This window comes from Mya arenaria, chromosome 2 (assembly GCF_026914265.1).
Source record: "Mya arenaria isolate MELC-2E11 chromosome 2, ASM2691426v1".
Lineage (NCBI taxonomy): Eukaryota > Metazoa > Mollusca > Bivalvia > Myida > Myidae > Mya > Mya arenaria.
The window spans coordinates 7,124,549-7,138,001 of record NC_069123.1 but is presented as its reverse complement, the minus strand read 5'-3'; the positions used below and the strand labels follow the sequence as shown (position 1 = coordinate 7,138,001).

Genomic DNA, 13,453 nt, shown 5'->3' with positions numbered 1-13,453 from the left:
TTAAAATTGATAAAAAATGCTATGGCTCTATTTTGCAAATTTCACTTAATGAATTCCATACCGCGTGAAGCATCGTGCCCGTAGAAGCAAAACTGATTTTTTTAGAAGCCCTTTTAAGGACTCTGCTTACATTAGATTTTAACAACCTGGAAGGTCAGTAAATAAAGAAAGTAACAAGCAAAAGCAACCAGTTTACTTTTTCAAGTAGATTTCATTTTCATTTTATTTTTGGTCCATGGAATCCCCGAAGTCACAGAAATTTCCTATCTTTATCTTACAGTAAAATGCAAAAATGAACAATCTTTTACCATTGTAACATTACAAAAAAAAGTATAAACTAAAGTCCTAATGCAGAAAAACAATGCTCTTTCTTTTTTCTCAAGTGATCTAGGCCTTAGAACATTATTTAAGTCAGAGTTATGGTCCTTGTACATTATGCATATTGTAACTGGTAACATGTGTACAGGGATCTATGGGTATATCTTTAAACAAATACTATGTAATGGCCAGGTTAATAGTCTTTGCAAGACTTTTCCAATTTTCAAGGAGCATAACTTGACAATATAATAAAGTCAGAGTTATGGCCCTTGTTGTACAATAGGGTTATTAGTACTGCCTTTTGATCCGGGAGGTTGTATTCGACTGGAGAGGATTTTTGCAGATTCGGATTTCACGAGGTGCAAGCCGATTATTGTATACATTACTGATTAGATCACTTAAACCCCACATGTTTTCATAATAAATGTCATTTTAACAACACACTATTTTGTTTTATGACGTCATTTTAACATGCGGCCGTATTGCGCTGGAGTGGCATACGGACTACCATATTTTGCGATATGTATTGTGTGTGGATTTATGATGGGTATATAATAAATATACATTTACATAATTATTGTCTCTTGTACCCTGTTATCTGGGTTTTATTTGAATATCTTCAAACAATTATTAAAATATGGCCAAGTTAGAAAAAAATGCATGATTTTTTCCGATTATCAAGGGGCATAACTTGAAAATGTAATGGAGTCAGAGATAAGGTCCTTGGTGAACATATTCAAAATGAATGTCAAAGGTAACATGTGTTTTGAGTTTTATTTGAATATCTTAAAATGATTGTTAAGATATGACCAAGTAAGAAAAAATTGCATGACTATTCCAATTATAAAGGGACAGAACTTGACAATGTAATCAAGTTATGCAGAGTTGTGGTTCATGGTGTACATATCCAAAATTGTTTTCACTAGTAACATGTATACTGAGTTTAATTTGAATACCTTTAAATTATTACTAAGATATGGCCAAGTTTAAGCTTTTGCAAGACTTTATCCAACTATCATACAGTCCAGGGAAATTGCCTCCCAAACTCCTCATTTTGAGAAAAGGGCTTATCATTCTATGAAATTGAACCAGTCAATAAATCACCACTTAGCATGTCATCAAGCTGGGCTATTTACTGTGTCTAGAAAAGTGCAGGCAGAAGGGAGAAACCAGCACTGGATTAATTATGGATTGTACATCTGAATGTCCTCCCCTGTGGTATCTTATTTATGTTTGATCATGAGTCGGCTTGTCTGTAACCACAATAAGGATGCAGAGGGCTGCTGGAGACACATTTTGTCTACAATACACAACTTGAAATTGCGTCCTAATGGGGTTTGAGGAATTCAGTGGACTTAAAGAAATACGTTTTTGCTTTCTAAATACTGTTTCGACCTGGGGAAAGATGTTTATTGGGTTGTTTGGTACTAAAATATTAACATATGTAGCTTGTTTTTCACTGGATGCATGGTTGACTTGACTTTTAATATGGGAAAAGAGATAAAATATATTTATGAGCTGTTTTGTGATTGTATTTATGGTATGACTTCAAATCAAACGAAGATTTTATTAAAACAGCGCTGTCGATATTATCGTATTTGCATTTTTACATTCAAATGATGATTTTGATCTTGATGTGTAGTATTTTATGTCCGTATGAAGTACATCATGAAACATTTATATCATCTATTCGTTACGATATGTTGCGTTTTTATGCCACGTATGCAAATTTGCACCTGTGGTATGTTTTGGACGCGTTTATATGGTAATTGATAAAACTGACTTTTTATTTAATATGCCATTAGCTTGTGTTGAAAAGAACATGAGACATAATGATGAAGCTCATTTTAATCACGTAAGATATTAATATCAATATTTATTACAACTCGTACATCCACCCGGTATGTACACCAGACCCGGGTGAACATAATTTTATGAATAATTATTGTCACTTTTAGCATGTGTTTTTTTATTTTTAATGTTAATATCTGAAAGACAGAAAGTATTGGATCAAGTATTTAAATATTCCAATCAAAAATTATCCACAGAATTCTTACCTTTTTTCACCAACGATAACTTTGGTCTTTAACAAAGGGCATTTGTCTACAACCTGAAAAATAATGGACAGAATTTGACTGCTTGTTGTCGGAATAGCTCTAAAATTACTAAGGACCTCACATATTTTTTTCAAAATTCTTCGAGTTGGACTTCAGGGGATGTGATTTTCCTGTTAGTTGAAGGCCTCAACCACTTCAGCAAGGGGCTTGAGGGGCACTTAAGGCCTCAAATGAGGTATAGCACCCCTTCAAGAATTGAGAAGCAAACTGAAGTGTCAATACTAAAAAAAAGAATAGTGTAATAATCAGAAACAATCAATTGTCTTTTTTTCAAAGTTTTCAGTTTGGGGGATGGGTTGGGGTGTGATGGTCCCTGTAGCCATGGGATCAATGAACTTCGCTGACAATGCACATACCTGACTACCTGTTCAATTATTAACAGAAAACATAAAATAGTAAATGATATTAATTCTTTTGTCCGTATTTCATCTTTCATTTCATAAAAATATAAATTATCTTTTAGTAGTTTTTTTGTAAGCTAGAATGGTTCATACGTTGTCATCATAAACATTAAAAATGAACATCAACATTCATAAGACTTCAGCTTATTATGGTAAAATAATATGTAGGCCAAAAAACATTTGTATGTGAAATTTCTGTCTCAATATATGTACAGTGTCATTTGATCTGAGTTTATTTTAACTAGAGCGCTTCATAAGAACAATACAATAAAGCAGTGCAGTGTCTTTCTGGATAAAAAGCTACCAAAGAATTTCACAAAAAAAGGAGAAAAAATAGCGGTCAGAAAAAAGTTGCCAACAATAAAAAAGGTTCTGGCACAAAAATTAGGGAACATGTAGGTTGGGAGACGAGAAACATTTTTTGTAGCCAAGCTATTGTTCCCAAGAAGACCACAGACCTGATCCACATGGTCAGCACAGTCAGCATTTGTGATTATGCACTTTGCTTCGGCGGCATTCAGTCGATACTGGAGGTCACTGGGGCGCAGCAGGGTTGTCCCGGGACTCAGTATCACCCCTGGTATTTCCAGAATAGGTTTGAAATATCTAGAATGTATTTGATCTCCTTTTTTTCCAGTAGAACCCCATTGGCTCGAACTCCCAGGGACCATGCAGCGAACATACCTCCAGTCTCAGGATTTTCAAGTCAAGCGGTAATGCTTACATTTAGAAGATAAAACATGGTCCTTTCATCCAGTTCGAGCAAACGAGGAAATCGAGCCAAGTGAGTTCGAGCAAACGGGGTTGGACTGTATGTTATTTTGAAGATAATCACAGAGCTACATGATATATTCATTGTAAATTGATGGACCATAAGTCTTATTGTCCAATTTCAATACATTATGACTTGATTACACACATGTAAAATCATCTGGGAAAATTGGTCTTTTGGCGATTTTTTTTGGAAATATCATGTCGCTTAATCAGACATTCATAGCTTTTTAAAATTATTTGTGAAAAAATTATATAAATTTTAATATTAATTTTGTCCAGTCCAGTCAATTAGTTAAATTTCTGTTCTTGTTGATAATATGAATACAATCCCCAGGACTTTTTTGCTGATGATGTCACATATTTCAAAGTATGATGTAACCTTCAAAAGACAAATTTTTTCCAGTGTACATTATTTTGATAAAATCCAAGGTACATTTTTCGCCTCTTTTTTTCTTAAAAAACAGATGAACTACAGGAGAAAACGAATGGTTAAAGCTCTCAGATTGGCCATTTTTCTTTTGTCTTGAAATAAGCCATTTTTTGCAGTGAGTGTCTCAGGAAACCAGTTATATAAGACTGCTGACAAAACATCAGTTGCAGTTTTTCATATTTACATTTAAAAACTGAAGTTTTTGCAAAAAAACTCAATTTTCTTAAAGCGTTGGTATTGTTTTAAGCCATAAAACATTAAACTTTGAACGTAAATATGAAAACTGCGATCACTCAGGTTTCCACACATTAACGCAAAATTTGGGTCATTCCAAGGCAAAAATTAAAAAAAGTTGTCAAAACGGTCGAACTTTGAGAGTGCAGCTTTAAAAGCAATGAGCTGCCACGTACCAGATCGTATTGCCCCTACGTTGATGGCCCACCACTGAGGTATACGAGGCAGCACCACTATAACTATGTCATTCGGCTTTAGCCCACAAGGACCCGTCAATACATTAGCTACCCTACAAAGTCGGAAATAAGAAATATAATACAGAAAGATTTAATTACAGCATTTATACATAATTTTAATAATTGCATTTTGTTAAAAAATTGGACTAATAAAATTTTAATTACAGTAAGAATGAATAAGTTGGATATAAGAAATATATATAGCAAGATTAAATGACAACATTTATACATAATTTAATGAATTTTAGAAAAAAAGTAGGGTATTTTTTTAATTACATAAAGGATGAATAATGACATATTTATGATCTAAACATAATTTAATGCAATTAAAAAAATAATAATTAATTGAATGCAAAAAATGGCAGCTGAGTCTCTGAGACAAAAAGTATGGTAAATATGTGAGAGTGCAGCTTTAAACAAACAAAAACAAAATAATAATTAATGGTTTGATGCTTGATTAACACGGAAACATGTTTGCAATTGTTAATGGGGAAGTGTATACGGATAAATTTTAGTTATGAAAAATAAAAGATTTGTTAATGATATCAACTCTTATTTAACTTTACTTAAAATTTGTCGTCAATAACCGTTTGATGCGTGTAAAACTTCCAAAACGTCATATAAAACGAATAAGCCTAATGTTTAAAACAGGAAATTAAAAAAAGTTATTCTCTGTGTTTTTGTATTGACTGGTCGCCGGTCATACGAGTTTGTTATTTTAGAAATTTACTTTCTGTGAAAACGATTTATATACATGTTGTGGTAGTAAATAAGCATGTGAGAATTTACGGGCATATTGTGAATAATAGTTTAAATTATGCATTTGATAACAAATATAAGTGTTTCAACACGACATTAATTGACTATTTTAAATTTAAGTATAAAATGGAAGTACAAAGCATAATTCACACGATTTAAAACAAACATTAATGAATAAAAGTAGGCCGAAAAGGATCAGGCCGAAATGATATCTCGGCCGAATCGACCCGACACCAATAATTTTATCGGTGATAATGCAAGGTACCAGTCTAAATAATTTACGCATGCCGGAGACGAACGAGTAACTACGAGCTAGAAAGTTGATTAAACCGTCATAGTTCGGCTATGTCCGTGTTTATTCGGAATGTTAACAATTGTATATATTGTCACATGACTTTATTGAGCCAATTGGGTATCGATATTTTTCACGTATTATATTCAATAAAAACCATTCAGCCGCGTCTTTGATGCCTAGCATCAACATTCGTCTTGTATTTAGTTTGAATACTATCACCTGTCTTCTGCAATTAGGCCAAACAAAAACAAAAAATGTTTGGTTAGAGCTACATCCTTTTCAAAATCAGGCAGGTTTTTTTTATTAGGATTTATATAAGAATGTTATTGTCATCATTGGAGAATGGTGTTAAAGTAATTTTCTGTATGATAATGTTGTTTTTTTAAAAACACACACTTTAAAAAAAATCTTATTTTTACCAACTCACTATAAAACTGATAGGGTCAGCAGCTATTCCGTAGGTAGGGTTGTTTTGTCCGTTTTTGCAAAACTTGGTGAAGCATGGGGATATTTTCTGTCTTTGCAAAACTTGGAGGATAGGGGAATTTTGTCCGTCTTTGCAAAACTTGGAGGATAGGGGAATTTTGTCCGTCTTTGCAAAACTTGGAGGATAGGGGAATTTTGTCCGTCTTTGCAAAACTTGGAGGATAGGGGAATTTTGTCCGTCTTTGCAAAACTTGGAGGATAGGGGGATTTTGTCCGTCTTTGCAAAACTTGGTGGATAGGGGGATTTTGTCCGTCTTTGCAAAACTTGGAGGATAGGGGGATTTTGTCCGTCTTTGCAAAACTTGGTGGATAGGGGGATTTTGTCCGTCTTTGCAAAACTTGGAGGATAGGGGGATTTTGTCCGTCTTTGCAAAACTTGGTGGATAGGGGGATTTTGTCCGTCTTTGCAAAACTTGGTGGATAGGGGGATTTCGTCCGTCTTTGCAAAACTTGGTGGATAGGGGGATTTTGTCCGTCTTTGCAAAACTTGGTGGATAGGGGGATTTTGTCCGTCTTTGCAAAACTTGGTTTAAGTCACCATTTTACCCCACCTATTATCAATCCTAGCGTATTATCTATCCTAAATTTCATGCAGTACTTACAGCTTAGACTGGTATGCAACCTCCTGGTAAGACCACTTGAGTTCTTGCCCCTTGTCATTAATCCACCATAGAGCAGGATTGTCTCCCCTCAAACCAGCCTGGAATGAAATTCCCAAAAGGACTCGGAACCAATTTAAAACTCAATTATGGCAGGTATTCAGGTAACTTTGTCTGATTCTTGAACAAAACTGGTATATACATGTAATAAGAAAGTCAAACAAAGCAACTTCGAGTACAGGATATTTAAAGCTGCTCTCTCACAGATTTGGGGTTTCGTCATTTTTTTTTTTTTTTTTTTTTTCAGCTGATTTTGGCATCAATGATTTCAATTCAGTCATATAAATTAGCTCATAAAAAACAGAACTCAATTGTTTGGAAAACAGCAGAAAAAATAACTTTCCTTAATAAATAGTTAGTAAGCTTGTTGACCCTGCAATCACTATCACAAATGCTTATTTGAATATCGCAATGTAGGCCTGATATATATCAAAAACATCCCTTATAATAACGCATATATTTTTTTTATATTACCTTCAAAGGGAAGATTCCAATGATGTTTGTTTTAAGCTGCACTCTCTCAGATTTACCGATTTAATAGCTTTTTCATTTTATTTTTTTTGTCTCAGAACCAGCTTATTTTGGCATCAGTCTTTTCTAATAAGTCATGTAAATACAATAGAACAGATCTTAATTGTTTGGAAATTGCCAAAATTTATAATTTTCATAACGCGTTAGTAACGATCTTAGCCATAAAACATCAATTTTCAAGTGTAAATATGTAAAAATGGGATCTGATCCATTATCAGCAACCTTATATCAACGAAATTCAGACATTTACTGAAAATTGGGCTCATTCCAAGACAAAAATTAAGAAGTTGTCAAAACGGTCAATCTGTGCAGGGTGCAGCTTTAACAATAGAAAAAAATACCTTTTCCTTTTGTGCCCAGGAATCTATCACATCTCTAGCAAAGTTGTAATACTGCGGAGCAATGAGACTGTAGCTCTTCTTCTCAGTCTCATAGTCCCAGTTACGTGGGTCAAAAGTCGTGCTGTAGGCGCGGCAGTTGGGTGTGGCCTGTCTCCATGGCAACCAATAAGTGCTTAACCGACGGTGGATGGACTGTAGCGACCTTAAGTGTGTTAAAGCCATACCAGGTGGCCTGAATATACAGGATTTGCATGTTGATAACTAGAGGTCGACATGATAGTGTCTAAGAGGCTGAAACTCATAAAATCTTGCTCTTACACCAACATTTTAGTTATTGGGAGCTTTTCCTAACTACAAGTCCAAGCAGTGGGAAACAGTTCTAATGAATATCATGTTACATCAATCAGCATTTTGCTTTTCACTTTCTGGAACCTGATAATATAAAGACTGTGTAAGCCATCCCGTACTTAAACACATTTATTTTAAATATTTATCTAATCTGTATGACAATAAAAGTTAAAACCATCAAACACTCGACTCCATGATTTACAGGGTGCCTCCTTATATTTGTAATTCAGTAATCTGCTAGACTCCTGTGTGCCTGACACCTTATAAAAAAAGCTGTTACTAAGCTCACTATTACTAAATAAAACAGATTTTAATGTTATCATATAGCAGAACTGCAAAAATGAGTGGTCAACATTATATTTTGTTCAATGAGAATGCACTTTTTCTTTAATCTACCGATATGTTTATTTCAGTAAGTCAGCTGTCGGCCATTAATGATTTTAATCAGGTGAAGCAGTAGATAGTATACAGTGGCTGGCCCAGTTAGTGGTTATAGTTCACACAATATAATGTAGACAAAATAAATGGTTATAGGACTGTGTTGCACCAAACCATTAAGTTTTGTCCATACATTCTAACAATCTTACTCAATAATTACTTAAATGTAAATGTTGCGTGTAAAATTTAACCATTTTCTATGTATACACATGTAGGTGTATTTTGATTAATTTTTTGGTCTGCAAATACCCTCTCTCCAGTTGATGTTTTTGGTGTCGGGTAACACATAGTACCATTCACTTTATTCATATCCTAATTTAATATGTATTTCTCTTTTAAATATATTCAGCTACAGTTGAGCTCGCCTTTACATAAACTTAAACATTTTATCTACACCTACAACTGAATGTTTCACAGGCAATGAACTTTGATTGATATGATCAATTTCTCATATTCATCATTTGCATATAAACTGTATGGCTCTATCTAATATTTATATTTGTTTAAAATTAGTGTTTTAATATCGCCAAAAGAAATGGTTTGGTTAGGTACGCTACATCCTTTTCAAATACAGGTAGGTTAAGGCAGGCTTTTTATTTATTTTTATTGGAGAATGGTTTTTAAAGTCATCTTCTGCATAAAGCTTTTAACAACTGACTATAAAAACAGTAGGGTCGGCGACTATTTCATTGGTATGATCGGGCCTTACCAAACAGGAGCGTAGCTATGCAAAAATTTTTTAGGCCTGATCGTTCTATGTGAGTTCGGGGATACACACCCCAAAGATGTCTTTCTAAATTCGAAGCAAAATAGTGCAATTTAGAAGCATTCCAAGAGAAAAACAAAGGTACAATTACATCCATTTTATATGCACATTATACAAACTTAAATTTATATGCAATGATAACAATACAATCAAGCAACATAGCAACACCCAGAACATAGTTTAAATAAACAACAGACTTACTTTTGTTATAATAACATTAATTACATTTTTGAGTTGTTATTAATTTTTTTGAATTTTTGGGTTATTCAAATTTTGTAATTTTTTTCAAAAAGTTGTAGGCCCATGGTTACAAGGCCTACATGTAGCTACGCCACTGACAAATGTATTTTTTGTTTAGGCCATATAAGGGTTAAATCCTTTTCAAAAACAGGTAAGGCTTTTTTTATTAGGCTTTACATAAGTACGTTATTTTTTAGGCCGATGTAGTTTAAAACCTTTAAAGATTAATACAGATTCTTACTTTAACACAATTCTCCAATATTTACAATAAAGTTCTTATATAAAGCTGTTTTTATAGTCAGTTGTTAAAAACATCTTTTTTTTATTTATTTTTATAAAGTGTGTGTTTTAAAGCTGCACTCTCACAGATTTACCGTTTTTACAACTTTTTTATTTTTTGTCTTGGAAAGAGCAAATTTTTGCGTGAATATCTGCAAACCAATGATAACAGATTGCTGACAAAAGATCAGATGGCAGATTTTTATATTTCTGTTCAAAAATTAATGTTTCATGACATAAACCGTTACTAACGGTTTAAGAAAATGCATAAAACATCAGTTTTTGTTCTTAAATATAAAAATCTGCGATCTATTTTTTTTGTCAACAGTCTTATATAACTCTTTTCCATAAACTTTCGCAAAAATTGGCTCGTTCCAAGACAAAAATAAAAAAAAATTGTCAAAACGATCAATCTGTGAGAGCATGGACCTATAAACCATTGATTGGTAACTCTCATCTGTGTTAATGCGATAATCTCGAACTCACACGTGCAGCGGGATTTCATTCCGAGATCTTACCGTGTGGTCATTTTCGAGAAATCCGACATCGGCCGAATATATACATGTAGGAAAACATTAATTAAAATTGACTCAAATACGCGGTACTTTCATTTGAGTTGATAATAGTCCAATTGAATCTCATTAAAATCACAGTTATTTATTATGATTAAATCTATAACGAACAAGGCATTATTAGCAGAGTTGGCGGTAATAACCGAAGATCGCCGTTAATCACCGATCGTAGATTTAGCGGAATTTTCCGATATTTGCTGAGCGCGCGCTAAAGATTGTGGGTAAATTATTATTTCTTATCGTTTCACCGATATGGGACAGTTACAATCCATGGTTTATAGGTCCGTGGTGAGAGTGCAGCTTTAATATGTAGTTTAAAACCTTTAAAGCTTTATACAGTTCTAGATAACTTTAACAACATTCTCCAATGATGTCAGAAATGTGCTTATATAAAGACTAATAAAAAAAATAAAAAGACTACCTACAAAAGGATATAGATCTTACCCTAAACTAAATTATTTAAAAAACAAATTGGTCCAACTGTTTTTCGGCAAGATCAAACGATTGTATTGTCAAATATATCACGCAATTTCCAAATTTATATTCCAGTAGGTTTGAATACATAAATCTTTAAAATAACACAGTTATTAGTTGTTTGAAAAATTAAACAGTCACCCACATTTGTTACGTCTTAAGTTTGACAGCTTCACTGTTTGAATAACAAGATCTAGGCGATTTTATAACAAAGGGAAATAACTCACTAATAAACAGTCTATTAAATGCCGTACCAAAGAGCGTACACCGTTCCTAAACCAATCAAAGTTGTAACTATATCCATTGCTTTGATATCCTCTTAGTAAATAATGTTGTGATACTGATTATTGATTGACTATAAATCATATAAAAAACATCGAGTTTGATTGGAGTGTGCACACAATATACAACAATTCTCGTGTCGATGCGCACTCTTTATTAAGATGCGGTGCGTAAGAGGTTGAACGCTTTAAAAATAGATAGAACTTGCTGGAAATAAATTATGAACGTTAGTAATTTTATCATTTGTCCAAGGAAAAAAATAAGGTTACAATAACGGTTCTGATAAAGAAATATTTGAAAAGATATTCACGTTGTTTATTTATTAATTGCTTTCGATTAAGACATAGAAAAAGAGGTAATTGGCGTCCGTGAAGTCCTCGTGCACAACGTGCTCAATTTTGGAGTCAAGGACGTCACCTGCACGTGAAGAAGATTACATGATTACGAGGCAATGAGTGTTATAATAATAACCTTAAGGTGTCCCAGTGTTAGGTGACCGTGGGTGATAACAACACCAATGATCTAACGACTTTCTTGCAACGTCCACGAGCGGGCGAATTTCGGCGACAGAGAGCGGCAATATCGACCGCGGGTGCTCGAATTTCGACGATAGGAGATACAATATCCACAATGTTGGACGTACGAATGTCGGTCGAATGTGGTTTCAGCTGACGGGGGTGGAGAAAAAACATGAGGAGAGCATACTAATTTTGACGACAGAAGCGGCATGAACATCGGCAATGTCGAGGGGCCCAGGGGCGGGTCCAAGAATTGACATTTGAGGGGGCGTAAATTAGGGACACAAGCTTTCGACATTTGCCCCTCATTCGGAAAAGTTAAATGGTCTTAAATGTTGGCAGGGTGTATGGGGTTGGGGTAGTCTTCAAAAATATGTTAATAAACTCTAGTCCGAAATGTTGCATTTCGAAAATATTTTATTACTATTTTTCTTCTTTATTGATAACAAGAGTTTGTTGATTTTTGGAAATAAATCACATTTTTCTTATTATAGTGCCAGAAAGCACCATTTATATTTTTTGTTAAAAACATCTTTTACATCGTTGAAAGCAATCACCCCTCCCGCATCCAATCTCATCATCAGTTGCGCCAAAATTGTTTGTGTCTTTTCTTGCCACTTGCAATGATGAATGTTCCACTGCTTCCTGATACAGACACGAAACTTGGTATTTTTCAAACTCGTGTTGATTTTAGATCTTGGAATTTCATTGTTGTTTTTTTACATGTCAGCACTATTTCGAAAAGTACACGTGCTGTAAAAGAATGTATGCTTTCGAGATGTTGCCTACTTACGTGTATATAAAAACAACGGCCGTCCGTAGTGTAACAAACCATTTTCTTTTGATGAGTGGTTTGTGGATATTCAGTCCAGAATGAGCCTAGAATTATCAATGCAAGGTAGTAGGAGGCCGATAATCCAAACTTTTACATGATTAAAAAAATAAATGCAACAATCATAAGGTTTATTGCAATGTACACAATTTTGTAAATATTATGTAAGTTTTTGACAAATTTTGTTTTTTCTTGCAAGTGTATCATCTGGTGCCTAGTCCCTTTAACAACATTCATTATCATTCTAAATAATTAGTTATTTCTGCTATTGTCATATGAAAGACATCTGGGACTTGACTGGAAACAACAATAACATTACCAGTAATAAATTTATTAACATTCTAACAAGGTTTATTTGTGCATCATTATATAGAAATTATTCACAAATACATCGAGGCAGAAATGCCAATGAACATACAGCGTTTTTACAATGTCACGCATACTCAAGTATTACACAGTGATCAAGGTACAATTATACATATACTTATCATGGAATGCAAAAAAGTTAAAAAAATAAATGATAATAATAATAATACCTAAAACAGTATTATTACAACAATGAACAATTTCAGTTATACAAAAGATACATTTAAAAAAAATGGACAAAACAATCGAAGCTTTGTGACACAATACTCAGGAAAAGTATGCATATTAGTCCTCCAATAACTTAACAATTTGTTTAAGCGTTTCAAAAAAAGCAACAAAAATCCATTTTAGTCTCTCTGGTGGTCATATTTTGTTTTGTTTTTCGTAATGGCCATATTGTAAGAAGTAAAAAATGTGTGAGGGGAATTGCCGAATAATTTTGGCATAAGATGAAAGCGGATTTCAATGTTGGCTGTTGCATAAAGCAGTATTGTAAAAGTTAGAGTGCTCCATTTCCGCAACTTGACAAAAGCAAATTAGTATACTTAAACATAAAATGTATGTTGCATGCCTATTTGACAAATCAACAGTTTAATAGATAGGTTGAAATTTGGTCTTAATTATATTTATATAATATGTAATATAAGCCCCTAGGGCTTCTATAAGATATATTGGTTGCTTATCTTGCCCTGCTTCAGAGTGCTCGAGTAAAGTAAAGGGCAGAAACTATGCAATAAAAGGTTTGTCCTTATAACAT

The 13,453-nt window shown here is 33.7% G+C and overlaps 1 protein-coding gene across 3 annotated transcripts in view; it reads right to left on the bottom strand.

Moving 5' to 3' along the window:
* Positions 1–10,879, bottom strand: part of LOC128241853 (acyl-coenzyme A synthetase ACSM3, mitochondrial-like) — a 51,479-nt gene extending 40,600 nt beyond the window's left edge. For 2 of the 3 annotated variants that reach the window (XM_052958963.1, XM_052958980.1), the window contains exons 1-6: positions 10,844–10,879; positions 7,582–7,813; positions 6,653–6,750; positions 4,451–4,563; positions 3,295–3,413; positions 2,376–2,428 (exon numbers count right to left, since the gene is read on the bottom strand). In XM_052958963.1, coding sequence (XP_052814923.1) covers positions 2,376–2,428; positions 3,295–3,413; positions 4,451–4,563; positions 6,653–6,750; positions 7,582–7,813; positions 10,844–10,845 — 617 coding nt within the window. In that variant the 5' untranslated portion in view covers positions 10,846–10,879. The other variant, XM_052958971.1, reaches the window with a different exon arrangement.
* Positions 10,880–13,453: the final 2,574 nt, after the last annotated feature.